General features: G+C 38.4%; 1 protein-coding gene across 1 annotated transcript in view; it reads right to left on the reverse strand.

Annotated features, from left to right (window-relative positions):
• Positions 1–19,059, reverse strand: part of LRMDA (leucine rich melanocyte differentiation associated) — a 1,299,052-nt gene that overhangs the window by 561,304 nt on the left and 718,689 nt on the right. The window contains exon 5 of the mRNA XM_074296748.1: positions 5,106–5,223. Within this exon, the coding sequence (XP_074152849.1) occupies positions 5,106–5,223 (118 nt within the window). The remainder of the gene's footprint in view (positions 1–5,105; positions 5,224–19,059) is intronic.

The raw sequence follows: 19,059 nt of genomic DNA on the forward strand, positions 1-19,059 counted from the left end.
ACAGAAACAAAAATTATAATATACATGCCAAAAGGACTTAAAGATCTGCTAAGTGATTCTCCTCAACATAAAATAGTGAGATAGTAGCAATAGCCTCGTCTCCATTTTAAAAATGAGGAAAGTAGGTTTCAGGAATGTGAACTCATTTCCCCAAATACACTGTATTTCCCAAATAGCCACTATGGGTCACAGCCAGCACTTTGACCCAGATCTCCCCAACACAATGTAGTTCTACTCAAACTTACCTGTGCTATGATACCCAAAGACACATATACAAACCCATAAATACGGAAACACATGCACACCTCTCTAGTGTAAAATAAGTCACTGTTCTTTCACTCTTTCCCAGCCACCTCATGGCTTTGGACTCCTCCATCTAGAAATACCCGTAGATTAAAGAGTTTGTAGAGAAACCTCATCTATATTTCATGATAAATAGGGTTTTCAGGTTTAAATAATTATATCCCCTCCAAAATGACAAGTGTGCTTTTTGCACAAGAGGAGATGAATAATTACAAAGCCAGTACATAATTAAGCAATTCTGATGGTCTGTTCTGGAGCTGTTGGCCTGACTTGAAGGGTGATCGTGAGCTATGCACTCTGTCCTAAACGCCCACTCCACTTTGATCTCTCCTTCTACCAGGAGGCTGAGATCACAGGAGTAGTCTTCTATCCAGGACTCTAAGTTCTCATCCCAGTCTACTCTGCCCACTTTGCCCTAATGCTGAGCATAGTACATTGAGCAATATTTTGACAAAGGAAAATATTTTCCTTAAAATTCAGTGATAGAAGCTGGCTGTTCCATTTTCTATCTCAAACACCAGAGGAAAGGAAGAGTCCATTGTCACATTAGCTACTGGTCTACCATGAATGGTAGGAATTTTTCCATAGAACAACCAAAGCTCACATAGAACTAGGCACTTTAAACTTAAAAAAAAAAAAAAAAATCAGAAATGGGCAAAAAATTCATCATCTTAAGAACAAAAGAAGAAAAGAGAAAAGGAGGACAGAAAAAAAAAAAACAAAACATTAGCCCATGACTGATACCAAACCAAATCTTTATGACCCAGGGGAATTTATCAATTCCTGAATTTGGGAGAAGGGGTTTGGGACTCTTTGAGTAGATCAAGGATGCTCAGACAGTCCCGTACCTATGCCTTTTATGTTGAGGGCTTCAATTGGAGAGGTTATTTTCCACTCTCCCAAATATTTTATGTCACAAATAAAATGAAAACAGCTCCCCAAATCATAGCCTTTTTGATCATTCATCAGCACTTTCTGCTGAATAAGCATAACATGCCTCCCTTGCCTCAGAAGGGACAGAAGCCAACTGCAAATTCTGATTTTGTTATGAAAAATAGGCCTTTACTCAGAGTGCTCAGTACATTCCCTGGAAATTGCTCTATTTTTATAAAACTACTCTAAGAATACACATACCTTGTGAACATTCAATTACATGTCACACCCACTTTTGGGGGAAGAGGAGCAAAGAGGAAGAAAAGGGAATAAACATTTATGTAGTCACCATTTTTTTTGCTAAATATTATCTTACTGAACTCCAAAACAACTCTGTGAAGTAGGTGCTATTATTATCCGCATTTAACAATTGAGAAAACTATGGCAAAGAGAAATTAAGTAACTTGTATAACCTCATACAGTTTGGAAATTTTTAAAACTGGATTCAAACTCAGATCTTTCTGCTCCAATCCCAGAAGATTGAGGTCAAAGCATACAATTTCACTGGTGTAGAGAGAACTCCCAGCATGGGAAGTCCCCTCCACAGATGCAGCTCTCTAAATACAGTATTAGTTTTAAAGAGTTATCTGCCACACTGAAGTTAAATGACTCATTCATGACTCTAAAGCTGGAATATGTCAAAGGCAAGACTTGGAAACAGTTCTTCCAGACTCTCTGGAAGCCTGCTCTCTGTCTATGCTCCAGGTGACCACTCACATAACCACATAATCTTCCAATTCCATCCCTTCCTTCCCCTGGTAGGAAAGAAAAAACAAATAGTAATAGATGGCCCCGGGATATGTTGGTACCCACCCTATGCTGCCCTGGTGGTACCATATTCTCTAGGAGTGTCTGTGTCTCCGTGTTGTTTCATAGCCAGAAACAGTCACATAGTTGTGCATAAGGCAAACCATGGCAAAAAAAAAAAAAAAAAAAAATAGTCCCCAGGAGTTCTTTTAATCCTATTTGCTAATTCACTTGGATCTTCAGCTTTTCTTATCCCAAATTAAAGTACCTCCTCATATCACATAAAAGAACAAAAGAAACGTAATATCAGTTCTAGTGAGAGCTAAAGGTCTAATATGTAATCAAAAGCCTGGAAACATCTCCAGGAAAAAGCTAGATTTGTCATCCTGGCTAGGTGGGTGACATTGGGAAAGTCCCTTTCTAGCTCAACTTCAGTTTCCACATATATTAAAACAGGTGAGGTCATATGAGATGATCTCTAAGGTCACTCTCTCTGGGCTTAGAATCCACAAAACACTAATCTTTGGGCTGAGTTTCCAAAGTTAAAAGGCTCCAGCTTTGTAGGCTATTCTTCCTCCCCCACCCTCACCTTTAAAGAATTAATGAGCAGCTCAAGCCATATGCAGTTAGTCTGGGATGTTAGAGCTCCTCATTCAGACAGGCTAATTCTGTGACTGATTAGAGGCTAATTGGTAACTCTGGAGAGCTGTTTCACTGGAGATCCTGGAGCTTCTAGAAAAGCTGTTTTGTCCACACCAAAAAACAAACAAACAAACAAAAACTGTTCTTGTCATCCTTTAGAGAGCAGTTCCCTTTTCTTCCAGGATCCCCCTCAAGTTTGCAAGTGAAAATGAAGATCTTTACATGTCAGCATTAACTCAGAGCCAGAGGAATATTGATCTTTTTACCTTTTTAAAAGGTGTTTAAGTGAAGGAGAGAGAGAGAGAGAGAGAGAGAGAGAGAGAGAGAGAGAGAGAGAGAGAGAGAGAGAGAGAGAGAGAGAGAGAGAGAGAGAGAGAGAGAGAGAGAGCTACAGAGAGACAGAGAGACAGAGACAGACAGAGAGACAGACAGAGAGACAGACAGAGAGACAGAGAGAGACAGAGAGAGACAGAGAGAGACAGAGAGAGAGCTACAGAGAGAGAGAGAGAGAGAGAGAGAGAGCTACAGAGAGACAGAGAGACAGAGAGAGACAGAGAGACAGACAGAGAGACAGAGAGAGACAGAGAGAGACAGAGAGAGACAGAGAGAGAGCTACAGAGAGAGAGAGAGAGAGAGAGAGAGAGAGAGCTACAGAGAGACAGAGAGACAGAGAGAGACAGAGAGAGAGACAGAGAGAGAGAGAGAGAGAGAGAGAGAGAGAGAGAGAGAGAAACAACAGCATGACTACAAAGGCAGAAACACAATGTGTTTCACTCTCTTCTTTGCTAAGGTTCTTGATGTCAGCTTGTCTCCAGAATCTTTTCACAAAAGAGGCTAAGAATTAAATAATTTTATTTGTAAGAATTATAAAAGCTGAGATAAATGAAGGAACCAGTAAACAATATGTCAAACCGGTGTCATGGTGAGAACAAGTGTGAATATTTTTATATTTATAATATGTGAATATAAATTCATATTTATAAAGTGATTTGATCTGAATTAACAGTATATGCTAAAATCATACAGGTAACAATGCATTGATCTGGCAGTATCATGCACACAAATACACACACAACCTCTAGTGTACATTTTCTTTATACTTAGTGTTTTTATCCAACAGAAACAAAAATTCCAGATAAGTTAAGCCTGAGAGATTTGAAGAGAAAATACGACCTCAAAAAGAAAGTTTTCTGCCTTTGATTATAATTACAAATAGGGAGATAAAAATCAACTACAAACAGGACTACTTGGATTCTTAAAATGAACATGGATTGCATTTATACAGCACTTTTAGGGTTATGCAGCATTTCACAAATATTATCTCATTTTTCCCCTTGAGTAAAAAATCTGAAAGGCCACTGACATTTATTGCTCGTCATTTTACTGATGAGGAAACTGAGGTTCAGAGAGATTAAGTGTTTTGTCCATGATCACTTAGCTTTTAAATATTCAAGGCAGGTCGTCCTGGCTACAAGGCCATTGCTCTTTTTAATGCATCCATCAACAAATATTTATTAAGTATTATTATATAAGCATTTATGCTAGCTCTCTCAACCAAAGTCCATTTCAATATACTTGAACTTACTAGAGGCAACTAGGCTCATGTTGCAAAGCATCAGGGCAGGAATGGATATTAACTGGGGCCATCAACTCCGTCCCCCTGACTCTGTAGTTTATTATACTTAAACCACAGTCAGATCTCCATCATCCATCCTGTCTTTTAGAAATCTTCCTATATATGAATTCTAGACATAGAGCCAACTCTCCCCTGTCTCATCTGTATCGTCATTAAGATGACACCACATTAAATTTCTCTGTCTCATTCTGAGTCAGCTGGTAAAGAAAAGGTCAATAAATGCCATCCATGTATACTCTGAAGAGCCACATGTGGGTAGCACATACAAGCCAGGGGAAAAATTGTCAGAAAAAATTGCCTTCTCTTCTAGTACTATCTCCGAGAAAAGCTGCTGTGCCTTAACCTCTGGACAGAGGAAAATCATTCTCTTGGCTCCTCTAATGACATTGGTACAGAGGGGTCCCATTCTCGAGGCACCAGTAAAATCCTAACCACCCCAGAGAGAGAGCAGAAGGCAATGTCTTTCCCCCATCTTCTTTCCAGAGCCAAAAACTCCTACTTCCTGGAAAAAGCACACTCCAGATCCAAAGTAAAAAATGAAGCTCACTGGAGCTCTCAAAACTGTGTCTCTGCTGGCCTTCCAGATGAGACCACCTCCTGAGTGAGAGCTGCCAGGTTCTTTAGACTTAGGTCATTTACCAATTATATGCATCAGCAATGGTGACATTCCACCATATTTTCCTATCACCTTCCAGGTCAACACAGAAGGAAGAGCCCTTGTGACCCAATGTGATGTCCCTCTTCCAGCTGATCGAGACTCATAGCTAACCACATTGCCCAGGGCTCAGGGCGTGAGACTGAAATCTCACCTGCCTCAGGTCAAGGCTGGGGGAACATGACTTACCTTGGGCTTCACCACTTTCATGAATTCCCCTCTCACCAAGGCTTCCTCGCGCTCCCACTTTGTGACTTTCTTTGCATCCAGAAACTTCAGGTTGGGCAGCTTGTGCAGGACAAAGCATCTAGAACAGAAGGACCAGAGGTTACCTGGGGAAGCTAGGTGAGACATCCTTCTCCAGCTAGCCCCCACGATTCTCCAGGAGATAGCTCAGGCTTTTGTTGCTTCTTGTGTGCACAAAAGTTAACAAAATGCACAATTACTTGCCGGGGAAACCTTTCGTGAAAAGTGGTCCTAATAATATCCACACGCTGGGTAAATGACTACCTTTCATACATTCATGTGACTTCTGTTTACACACACACGGATATATTTTACATATATGCAACTACAAAACCAAAGTGTGTGCACATGCACAAACACACACAGGGCTGAGCAGCTCATGGAGGAATACGCTTTCTGTTGTCACTTCATGCTCCATTTTGGAAAATTAGCCTAGAATTCTCCCACTCACCTTAATTCCCCCTTCCCTCACTAAAAAAAAAAAATAAATAAAAAATAAAAATCCTTCTCTCATAAAACACTGATAAAGAGCCTGCTTTATCCAGGGTCATTTCCCATTTCCAGGTCTCACCAATCTTATTACAAGAAATCAACCTGGTCCCAGCTATAAAAATAAGTTATTACATTTACATAGCCTTGTACAATTTGTAGTATTTACTTTAACTCCATGAAGTAGATTGTCTAATAGAACTATACCCATTATTTAGATAAAGAAACTGATGTCTCCATGGTCACAGCTCATGCCAGTTAGAATAAGAATTTAAACCAACATTTCCTGATCCTAATACTGGTGCTTTTTTCCCACTATACCATATGAGGATCTAGATTCAAATTCTGTTACCAATAACTTGACACCAGATAAGTTATTTAAAGTCTTCCTGGTTCTCAATCTCCATATCTGTAAATTTCTTCTATCTCTAAATCTCTTATCCTTTTATTTGTGCTGTCACTTGCTGCCAAATGCTAAGTTAAGAACTCAAGTTCTATAATTTTACCAGGAGTCCTACATTCATCTGGTAGGACCATCAGAAAGGAATACTGTGAGCAATAATCTGGGGATGTGCAGAGCTATGTTGCAGAGCATGTATGTCACAAGCTTTCTCAGTCTCAATTTCTTCATCTGTAAAATTGGGATAAAAGTATCCCCAATCTCACAATCTGTGTGAATCTGAGATGAGATAAGATATGAAAAACATTTTAAGGTGCTATAGCTATCATTGTTGTTATTAATAATAGTAAGCAAAATGCTCAAGGATCCAAACTTCAATCCTTTTTGGCTAATCCCCCTCCTCAAGTCTGTATAGATGCCTCAGGATGGTAGGGCAATGACTCTGGGTCAACTATGGTAATCTCCAGCTGGGTCTACAAACACCAATAATAATAAAAATAGTTGACATGTAATTCTTTAAGATTTTCAAAATATTATCTCATGCAAATTCAATAACAACCCTGTATGACAGACATTACAAGTATGAATTTTATAAATAAAGAGGAGACCCAGAGAGACAAATTTATCCATGGTTACCCAGCCATGGTCAAAGGTAGGATTCAAATTCAGGGGCTTTCTGAGGTCAAAACTCTTTTCTCTATAGCACACTACATCTCCAAAGAGGCACAGAACAATTCCAATGCATGTGATCTATTGACAAGTCTTGTTATTTTTAGAAAAGTTCACCACTACATATAGTCACCAGATGGTGAATTTCTCTGGCCATAGCAACCCATGAAAATGTTCTACTAAGGCCCAGTAGGGTAGTTGCAATTTCCATCAGCAAAAAGAATATTTACAGTGATGAATTTTAGATAACTAATAATTTACCTGTGTTTGTTCTAACAGAAATGATCTGGCTCATTGTGAAAAAGAAGAACAAACATTACTCTTATTTTGGATTCTAGAGTCAATGTTATTCCATAAAATACCATATTCTCTTCATTTTAAATGAGGGTACATAGCATCTAGTATGATGACCAAAATGGGAGTACAAATGTTCTCTGCTAAGTAGCCAACAAGTTATGTGATAGATCTGGCAACTGGAAACATTACCAGAGTTCCCCTTGTGGGAGAGAGGTGATTGATAATTTAGCATCTGCTCTCCCTCCCTCCCTTCTTCTTTACCTCCCTCCCTTCTTCTCTCTCTCTCTCTGTTTCTGTCTTTCTATTTTTGTCTCATCTCTGTCTCTGTCTCTTTATCTCTCTCTCTCTAACTCATCTCTGTCTCTGTGTGTTTCCTCTCTGTGTGTATGTATCTCTTTCTGTCTGTGTCTATTTCTATCTCTGCCTTTCTGTCTCTCCCTCTCTCTCCCTTCTTCTTCCTTTCTCCTTCCCTCCCTCCCTTGCCCCCCTGAATCTCTCTCTGTCTTTCCATCTTTGTCTCTCTCTGTGTGTCTTTGTATGTCTCTCTCTCAAAACACACACATTTCAAAAAACCTTCACTATCCCAACATACTCAATCATATCAGCAATTATAGCAACACTGATGAATGAAGGAAAGAGATACAGACACTCAGATCAAAAGGGAAATGAGCTGACTTTGATGCTCTCCTGCCTTCTCAAACCTTTTCCATACACCAAGATCCAATCTGGATATCACATCTGATGTGAAAGACATTTTCTGACCACTCTAGCCCAGTGTTCCTAAACTTTTCCTTCACTCAAAGTCAGTACCATAGAGTTTACCATTCAATTACTCTCTAATTGATCCATATGCTCATCTTGTCTCCTCGGATAGGCTATAATGTCCATGATGACAGAAGCCATCCATGCCTTATTTTCAGTCCTCCATAGTATCTCCTACAGACCAGGTAAGCAAATATCAGAAACCATGGCATTCCTAGAGCTCTAGTAATTTAATTTAATGAACAATTTAGTACATAGTAGGCACTCAATAAATATTCATCAGTTGAATAAATTGAGTAGTATGGAGAAAAGGGAAAAAAAGCAACAAGAAACCACAGACTTCCATGGGAAAACAAAAAGAATTTAAGGCATCTAACCTCTTCATAAATGGTTTAGCCACTAGGTAGTAAATTTGATTTATTTAAATACAAAAAAAAAAAAAAAAGCAGTTAATAAGACTATTATCTACATAGCGCTATATTAGATTGGTGGATACAGAGATGAAATAAGTTATAGCCCCTCACAGATATTATAGTCTAAAAAGGATGATTAGACATTCGAACAACTAATAACAAAACTAAAATTAGGATCATGAAAATTATAAAGAAGGAGTTCAAACATAGTGCTGTGAGAACTCCAAGGGGATCAAAGAAGGTTTCATATAAAAAGTTGCACCACAGTTCAGTCCTGAAGGAAAGGAAGGATTTCAGCAGGCAGATAGTAAAGGTAAGGGAAGAGAGTCAATTTTCTGTAGTAGAGATGAGCTAAGCTTGCTGGGGATGACATGAAATAAGACATGAAGATATATGAATGGGAAACACATCAGTACAAAATAGCAAGTTGTTCAGTTTGACTGAAATTTAACTAATCACTATCTCCTTTTTTACATAGCTTTCTCCCTTTCCTTTTTTCAATTAAAAAAAAAAACTTTTTTTTTTTCTCCTTCTCTGCCACCCACCCTTCAGCTGGAAAACAAAAAAAGAGAAAAGAAAGAAGCAGGAAAAAATCAAACCTTTGTAACAAATAAAGCAAAACAAATCAATTTTGATTAGAAATGTCTTTCTTTATCTTGAGAACTCCCCTCTCTGTCAAGAGGTGGGAATCATGGTAAGAGCACTGCATTAAGCAGTTCTTAAAATGTTCCAAGTGGTTTCTCTTCACAAGGTTGTTATGATATAAATTACTCTCCTAGTTCTGCTCAATTCACTTTGCATCAGTTCATATAAGCCTTCCCAGTGTGGTGTGAAATCATCTTTTTTTATCATTTCTTATGACATAACAGAATTTTTATTACATTCATATAATTTGTTCACCCATTCCCCAAACAGATGATTACTTGTTTTTGCCATTACAAAATAGTTGCTATGAATATTTTCTCATACATATGATATATTATATAAATATACACATATGTGTGTGTATATATTATATATTCTTTTCTTCTTTCTTTGATCTCTTTGAGACACAAACCTAAGAGATATATTGCTAGGTCAAAAGGGGACACATAATTTGATAATTTGGGGGGACATAGTTCTAAATCATTTTCCAGAATGGTTGGGCCTCCTTTAACAGTATATTAATATGTCGTCTATTCATCCTCTCTTGTTGCATCTAGAAATGGGATAAGCAAAAAATGGATGGCACATGCTTCAGGGAGTCTAAGCGCATCTCCACATATACACCTTTAATTTATAGGAGTTATCTTTCCAAACAGCAAGGATTCCTTAGAAAAAATCATTAAAAGAGCTGACTGGGCCATGGAATGAGGAAAGCCTAGTTTCAAATTCTTCCCCTCTGATACATACTGGCTATTCCTCTCTACGCCAAAAGATTCCAAGTTCATCAACTGCAAGGAAGGTGCTGCTCTGTAGTAAAAGAGGGAGGGTTCTTACTCAAACTTCTCTACCCTGTTGAAGGGGAAAGGAAAGGGAAAGGAAAGGGAGGGAAAGGAAAAGGGAAATGGAAAGGGAGGAAAGAAAAGGGAAGGAGGGAAAAGGAGAGGAGAGGAAAAAGGAAAAGAAAGAAGAAAAGAAAGGAAAAGAAAAGGAAGGGAAAGAAAGGAAAAGAAAAGGAAGGGAAAGAAAGGAAAAGAAAAGAAAAAAGAGGAGAGGAGAAGGGATAGGAGAGGAGGGGAGAGGAGAGAAAAGGAGAGGAGAGGAGAAAAAAGGAGAGGAGAAGAGAAGAAAGGAGAGGAAAGGGAAAAAAGAGGAGATAATAAGCTCATTTCACTGGCCCTGGTGGTCTCACATAATGAAACGGGCTTTCGGCATTTAATAAATGTTTGTGCAACTGAATTGTCAGAGCTATAGGCCAAAGTAAAGATAACCTCAAAGCTAGAGATTACTGTTCACTGAAAAAGAGATAACTTGCATGGTATTTTGCCTTCACTGCAAAACTATTTATTTTTTGAGGTCAAAATGCACAGAAATTCCTTAGACTTTCTATCTTTCTTATAGAGATTCTAATGTCATGCAGTAGAAAGAGCTCTGGCCTGGGAGTCAAGAGGAGCTAAATTCAAAACCAGTTACTCTCTATCTCTGTGATCTGAGGCAAATTATATAATTTCTCTGGGGCTCAGTTTTTGTGGGGGGTGTTGTTTTTTGTTTGTTTTTAATCTCTAAACTGAGAAAGATATAATATGATCTCTAAGGTTCCTGGCAGCTCTAAATTGATGATCCCTTTGCTTTTCCCTCTATATCTCATAATTCCTCCTTCTTTGTATCACAAATACACTGTTCCAAACTTTTTTCCTTTTCACATTCTCTTCTTTCTCTGTTTTTCCTCTAAATTAGTTTTTTCCCACTGCTCAGTCCTATTTCAGACTCAATTGTAACCCAAGGTCTTGCCCAAATTCCCCAAATGTCCCTCCCATCACTGATCCCATGAGTCCCACCGGCCTCTTGTCAGTAGAGGAAAAGTTCCGTCTTCTATTACAGGCAGCAAAACCCCAATGACAACAGATTCTTTCAAATAAAGACATGTACAGACGGAAACGCTATGTCAGGAGTGATGGGCAAAGGGAGTAAAGACACCCACTAAGTGTAGGGTGGGAAAAGATGAATATTCAGGTGAAGAAAACATCCATATTAGAAAATCAGCAAATGTTTAATGATGAAATGAAAGATGCCTTCACAAGGCTGGCAGGAACCAAGGTGACAACAGACAGAGAGAGCATTGTCACATAAGCAGATTTTGGATCCCAGCCCTGAAATCAAAGGAGAGAAAGAAATGGTGGTGATTGGGGGTGAACAGTAGGGAGGGTAGCCAGGGGTAAGAGGGCGTGTTTTCTTGCTGCCTTTTAAGGAAGTTTAGAATGAAGATGGTTGATGTCTACTTAATAATATGTAAGTCTGGAAGGGATTTTTCAAGATCTAGCTCAATTCCTTTATGGGGAAATGGAGACTCAGAAAGAGTAAATGACCCCTTCACAGAGCCAGGCTTGTATCCATCAACATCCTAATCTTAATTATTTTAATTCCAAAGCCTAGAAGCATAAATAAAGTAGGGAAAGCAAAGTAGGAAACAAACTGTCCCAAAGTTTCTAACATACATCATTAGAAATGTACTTTTTTGGGTTGAGACATTCATTGTCTTAATGTATTCTTTTATAATTACCTACAAGGCAAATACAATTATTTTTAATATGAAATTGGGTTTTCTGTACTGACCTCTAGAATAGGGGTTCTGAACCTTTTTTGTTGTTGTTTTGGCAGTCAAAAATCTATGGGCTATTTGTAGTTTTATTTTTAAATATTTGAAGGGAATATAAATTCCAGTTAGAGTTAATGAAAATAAAAATGTAATTTTCTCCTGATTCAAATTCACTGACTCCCCCCACTCCAGGTCAAGAACCCCAGCTCTAGCATAAGGAGGTACAAAGAGGAGGAAACTAACACAAAATTTCTGCACCCTGGGAAGGGGGGCCGAAAGTGGATGGAAGATGGGGAAAGTTAGAACTGAGAGCCAATTTTGGTAACTCTGCTTGCCCTGTGGGAAGATGCCATCTGCTAACGGTATCCTGGAACTGATGGAAATGATGAGGAGAAACCTTCTTTCTCATGATATCACAGCAGCGCCTTTCAGGCCAGAGCCTGCTTCAGTGACTGGAGGACAAATTCCCAGTCGGGGAGCTCTACCTTGTTTGAATCTCTCCTCTCTGGATTTAGGAAATCTGTTTTCCTTAGTGCTGGGCTGTGTCAGGGTGTCAAAAGCCAAAAGCTTCAATCCTGTCTGTGAGGCTGGTCTGCCATAAAAATACAAGGAGGGATTACTGAAGCCCCAGAATGAAAGCTTTTACAATATCAATTCAACCCTTGTAAATTTAATCCCGGGTTATTTGTGGCACCCAAATCTCTTTACTGTGATGTATTACTTAGTTACTGGGGTTATCACAGCACCATCCCAAAGTTGCATAGTACATAAAACATTTCAGTTAACAATGCACGAAGGTTAACTCTCCCAGATAACCTGCTATCACAGGGGTTAGCCCAGATGACATGCCTCTGTCAGCTTTCAGGAGCTATTGATGGTTCAATCAGTTTGTTTTGAAGGTAAAGTACAACAAAAGGGCAGTAAACTTATTCAGACTGTCAACGGGGGCTATCGGGAATGTGGCTTGCAGGTAAGTAATTCTGGGTGTTTTAAGACTATTATCAAACAGCAGTGGTTGAAGGAAGAGACAGCTACTAATAACACAGAAGGCAGCCATCATAAAGCACTTTATGGCAGGAGCCCCCATCTATAAATCCCGGGACACCCTGAGATAGCTCCAGATTTATAAAACTGCTTGTTAAGCTGGGGCCAGGCTTAATGAAAAGAAATCCATCTACATTTCCACATCTGAGCACCAAAGGGACTTCTCGTGGGTTCAGGGGTTAGACAGGTGCAATCTGAGCTTATCCCCAGGTCCTCTGTTACAGACATATGAGAGACCCCAGTCTTTGTTGTCAGGTAAAAGAACACTATTGGCAAGGGTGGAGAGTACAAGGAAGAGCAGCAGGAATTCTAGAAAGGTGTTTAAAAGATCCCTGTATCTCTTCTTGGGTGCTTATCCCCTCCTAAAAGCAGCAAATGAAATCAAATCTCTTGACTTCCTTTCTTGTTCTCTCTCCTATTCTTCCTCTTTTTCTCCTTCCCTTTTCTTTCCTTTTCCCTCTTTTTTCAGCTTTACTTTATTTCCTTTTCTTCATCTATTTCTTTTGTGTTTTTTTCTTTCCTTTGTGCTTTTCCATTTTCTCCTCTTCCTATCACCGTCTCTCTCTTTTTCTCTCTCCTCTCTCCTTCTCTTCCTCCTCTCTCCCTCTTCTTCTCTGTCTCTCTATTGCTCTTTCTGTTTCTCTCTCTCTCTCTTCCTTTCTCTGTCTCTCTGTCTTTGTCACTGTTTCTGTTTCTGTCTCTGTCTCTCTCTTCCTTTCTATGTCTCTCTCTCTTTCTTTCACCTTCTCTCCCTGCTTTTTTTCCTCACTGTTTTCCTAGAATGTTCTCTTTATGTGACAGTAATGGACAAGGGACGGGTTGAATAAAGGCAATAGAAAAGAGGTCATCAGCCATGCAGGAGCACAACTAAGGGCCTTCCTACCCCCAAATCCTGGGTTCATTGCCCCAACCCTGATACTCTGGCATTTTCCAAAACAGACCTGAGAGAAATGATGTTGCCTTTTGCTCCCACCCACTGAGGAATTGGCCACACACCATCATGCTTCAAAGTCATGGAAAAGATGAACACACCATAGATCATGAGATGCGTTTCATTAACCTTCCCTACTGCCTTTGGATTTCTCCTCAGCAATGGCCCAGGGCTCTGTAGGCAAGCGGCCAATGATGCTGATTTTCCAGGCCCCCGGGGGAATAGGGAACTGACTTAGAAGGGCATTTTTTTTTTTTTTGGCAGGGGTTTCTTTTCTCCAGTTTTTTAATTCTCTGTCCCTCTAGGGCCACACCTTTGTACTGAAGAGTCAGTGATGGCCACTTTATGGTCCAGAAGCACAGAAATGGGAGTGAGGATCTGGATTCAAGGTTGGTTCTGCCATAGAAATAACCTGGCTGATCCCTCTCTGTGACTCAGTTTCCTAATCTGTAAAAGGAAGACATTGGATAAGTCACTCTCCAAAGGAATCCCTTTCAAAGGGAGATTACATGATTCTGCATGTCCATAATACATATTTAGAATATAACTGGATACTTGTTTCTGCTCATGCCTATTTCCCTATGCAGCCCAAATAAATGAATTTGAGAAAATAGAGGAGGGCCAAAGAATAATGAGCAAGTGCTCCAACCTGAATAGCTCCAGATGCAGACACAGATTACAATTATCTCACTCTAATGAGAATAGGTGAGCTCACCTACTACATTAATGATTGCCTGGCAAAGACCAGATGATTTCCCTAGCAGTTCCCTAACAACTGTTTGAAGTCTTCCATGCAAAAAATACACCCACAGGACAGATCCAGAGCCTGGACAAGAGAAGGAACTGGCAATTATGGTGGTGGCTTCTGTTACTTTGATCTCTAGGTCATGACCTTTGCTTTCTTCTGATCTTCAAAGCTGAGATTTTAGATTAGCTGAAGAATGCACACTGGGTTCTGTAAGCCACAACTTTTACTACTCTGGCTGGGTGGGGAAATGGAGGGAGCCCCCAAACAGAACCCAGAAGTCTGGGTGTCCTTTCCCATTCTGTTTTGATTGAGTGGCTGCAGATACTGGACAGAACCCTGATCTGTTCTCTGTTGGTGATCAACAAGAGGACAGAGTTTAAAATAATGCTATTATAAGGAAAACTCAGAATCATGGTGGGTGGCAGGGAGACAAGGCAGAGACAGAGAAAAAGAGGGGGAGAAGAAAAAAGGGAAAAAGAAAGAGAGAAAAGGAAAGGAGAGGATGAAAGAAGAGAAAAAAAAGTGAGAAAAAGAAGAAGGGAAGGAGAAAGAAGTGAAGATAGAAAAAAAAGTAAAGATAAGGAAATAACAATCAGAATTCATAAGAAGTTAGATCTGCAAAGAACTTAGTAATTTAATTTCCTCATCCGAAGAATGAGGAAAATGAGACCTACAGCTATTATTTCATAGTAGGACCCAAGCCTTCTGACTGGATGGCAGACTGAAGAGAATAAATAGAAGTCCCCACCCACATTCACACCTGTAACTCCAACAATTTTTGATAAGATTGAAACTCTCTCAGGAGAGCCAACTAAACCTCCCTCCTTCACTCTTCAAAAATTTCCAGTATTATTCATTCTCCCTTTCTTTCTTCCTGTCTCAGAGAAAGAAAATCTGATGGAATGAAACCTCTCTCCACCTCAAGATGTACTGAAAAACTTCAAAAAAGTTCAATCTCACTGTGGGTAAAAAGGGTGTTCAGCCCAGGTCAGACAAACTCTGGGAAAGCCATTAAAAAAGGGTTTTCATCACAAAAAATCAGCAACTAATACCCTCAGTCCTGGCTCAGTAGAGGAGCAAATCAAGGTGGGGGGGCAGCCTGCAAGCTGCACAAGACACTTGGGACAATGCCACCTTTACCTAAGGAGCAGAGCTCCATCTTAAAAGTTTAAAAAAAAAAAAAGGAAAAGAAAGAAACAGAAAAGATTTTTGAACATAGAAAGCTATTAGGGTGGTGACAGGGCAGACCAAAACATAAATTCAGAGGAGGATGGAATGTTCACAGAAGAAATTTCAAAGAGTGAGATACATTAGTCTCTCAAGTCCAAAGAGTCTTCTTGGAAATGTTCATAAAAGATTATAAAAGGCAAATAAGACAGGTAGCAGGAAAAATGAGAAAAGAAATAAGAGGTAAGCATGTGAGAGTCAACAGTTTGGAAAGGAAAGGAAAAAATTGTCTGAAGAAAACAACTCCTTAAACAGTAGGATAAACTAAATAGAAAAAGAGATACAAAAGCTAACTGAAGAAAATCACACATTAAAAACTAAAACAGGACAATTGGAAGCTAATGACTTTGTGATTCAGTAAGAATCAGTCAAATACACTAAAAAAGAATGAAAAAAATGGGAGAAAATGTGAAATACTTCAATGGCAAAACAGCTGACCTGGAAATAGATCCAGAAGAGACAATTTAAAAATTATTGACCTACCTGAAGGCCATGACTGAAAAAAGTATCTGGATAGCATTCTACAAGAGGTCATTAAAGAAAATTGCTCCAATATTCTAGAAACAGAGTAGGAAATATTCATTGAAAGAGCATCGAGCTCAATGAGAAAGTATTATTGGAAGGAATGTTTATTACTCAGTAGTTCAGGGATTATCTCATGGAAAAAGTGAGTTTGAATTGGGCTTTAACATCTAAGTAGGAATTCAACATGAATCCAAAGCTCACCTCTGAAAAGAGATCCCACAAGGAAAATCTCAAGAAATGTTATTGCAAAAGTCTAAAACTATAATCTCAAGGAAAAAATACTGCAAGCTGCCAGACAAAAACAATTCAAATATCAAGACTCCCCAGGATCTGGCAGCTTCTACAATAAAGGATCAGAGGGCCTGTAACACCATCGTATTCCAGAAGGCAAAGGATCTGGGATTACAAACAATAATTAACTACCCAGCATCATCTTTTAGGGAGGCAATGGAGCTTCAATAAAGTAAGAGACTTTCAATCATTTCTATTGAAAAAACCAGAACTAAACAGAAAATTTAATCTACAAACACAGGACTCAAGAGAACCATAAAAAGGTAAATAGGGGAAATATATATATATATATATATATATATATATATATATATATGTATGTATATATATATATATATGTATATAGGTTAAACTATTTACATTCTTAGATAGGAAAATAATATGTGTAACTCTTACAAACTGTATCTATCACTGAGGCAGACAGAAGTGGTCATCACATGTACTAAGGGTAAATGTACATGTAAATGGTGCCTGATGTGAGAACATCAAAGAAAAAGACATATGAACCACCAAAAATATTGGCCTCAGTATGGGTAGCCTACTTTATTATAAGTCTTCTGGAGTCATGGTTCATTATTGCAAATAACAGTTTTTAATTCTTCCAAACTTGGTCATTTTTCTAACACTGATGTTAGAATACAAATTGTTCTCCTGGTTCTTTTCAGTTTAGTCTTCATCAACCCATAAAGTATTCCCAGTTGTTGCTTTCATTCTGAAATTATCCCTTCAAATCTTACAGCATAAAATTTCATACATGCAATATAATTTGTTACCATTCCCCAATGATGGACACCCATTTGTTTCTTTGCTATCACAAAAAAGTTGCTAGAAATATTTTTTTTTGCTATGAAAATTTTTCCTTTATTAGCCAAGGTTGGACTTAAGAGGATGGACCCAACAGTTTATTAGAGATCTAGCTCCAGTTAATTTTATCCTCTCAAACAATGACTTTATGAATTATTTCCTCCTTTTGGCCTAGTGACACCACTAAGAGGCTGAAGAAGATCAAACACAGGATAATCCCATATAGACTGGGATATTTTTAGTCTTTTTTTGTGGAGAAAAAAAGAGTGAAAACTTTGGATACTAATTAAAGGGAACTCCTGAATATGCTATGGTAGATGGATATAATAGAATATTATTTCACTATAATAAGTGACAAATATGAGGAAGTAAAAAAAATTGGAAAAATGTATATGAACTGATATAAAGCAAAGTAAGCCCAACAATGAGAACAACAAACTACAAACCCAAAAACCAAAACAACTTTTAAAATAATGATTAATTTTAATAGTCTATCTGGGTCTAAGAGACCCAGAAAAATGGGTCATTACAGCTGCAGAAGGTAATATATATGTTAGGTCAAATTATTTTGGATTACTTTACATCATTATAAGGAAGGAGCCAATATAGTTGATAAGGACGTTATAAACATATGGGAAATGGTATAAACAAAATTTAAAATAAAACTGAGTATATTTATTAAGAACAAAATAAACAATGACTGGTTACTGTATGCTTCACTCTGCTCCTTAAGCTAATTCTCTATTCCTAAATCTCATGATTCCATTTAGTTCAAGACTCCATCATTCTGAGATTATGATAAAGCTCACATTGCTTCTAAACCTGACCATCCTGTGTCACTCTGTGCCATGTTCTCCCAGAAACTTGACATAGGTGAAATATAATATTGGATCAACCTAATGTGCTTGGTCAGGAAGGAAGGTCTTCCTCAAATTTTTTTGATACCCCACAGATGACAAGAACCATAGTCTGAGAGCTAGAAGGGATCTCACAAGCTAAGCGGTCCAATTTCTTCACTTTTCTAGATAAATAAAGGAAGTTTAAGTGACTTCTTCAAAGTCAAACACATAGTAAAAGAGAAGTTTTTAAAGCCAGGCTCTCTGACTTCACAATGATTAATATTTCCACTTCAGTTATCCCTTATTCTCATTAGGTCACCAGCCCTCCTCCTTTTCTAATCACTTACTTCCATTTAAAATTAATACTAAAAATAACACCAGGGTGTGCACATAGCTAAGTATAGGCTCCTCACTCTCAGAAACAGTATATTCTTATCAGCAAATAATATGGTATATGCCCAACTAGAAGCTATAATGAACCTATAATGGCCTATGGGAAAATCATAGAAAGTTTTCCCTTTTGCTTCACAGCAGGCTGACACTGAGAAGCTCAGAAGTATATTCACTTGCAAAATGAGTTGTAATTGTCTTTTTTTACAGAGGCCACCAAGGCCCCCCCCAAAAAAAAAATTCAGTGATGATGGAGGTGGGATGAAGAGGAGAGGAAAAGATAAGTCAAGAAAGGTGGGCAAGGGAGAAGCCTATAACAAGATCCTTGCAGTTTTCAATAGATAACATAAATTCAGTCCCTTCCTCTTTCTAACCCAGCAGTCTGCCACAATGTGACCCAAGATTAGTCTGACCTCTATCAAATCAACATCTCCCATGAAAATGAAACAACAGACATACTTGTTTTGATGTACAGCGAGGTGACATATTATAAATATTACATCACATAACCACAGAAGATGTCAATCAATAAGATTTTTTTTTTTTCAGACAGCACTAAATGAACCATGGGCTCCTACTTCTGAATAAGCTTCCTTAAAGCCTCTACTATTGCTTAAATGATTAATAGGGGACATATTGTCAGAAAATGTACTTAAAGTGAAAAACAATAAACTGTAGAAAGATCATTCATTTTTTAAGCAATTCTCTAGTGAAAATGTCACATAAATTTACATAGAGGCATCACAATTGGGCTCTGGGTAAAATCTGGGTAGCAGGCAAACTTCCCACTTTAAGGGAGAAAGGTTGAAAAAATACTTTTTCAGGAGCTT

Source organism: Sminthopsis crassicaudata, chromosome 2, assembly GCF_048593235.1.
Source record: "Sminthopsis crassicaudata isolate SCR6 chromosome 2, ASM4859323v1, whole genome shotgun sequence".
In the NCBI taxonomy this organism is placed as follows: domain Eukaryota; kingdom Metazoa; phylum Chordata; class Mammalia; order Dasyuromorphia; family Dasyuridae; genus Sminthopsis; species Sminthopsis crassicaudata.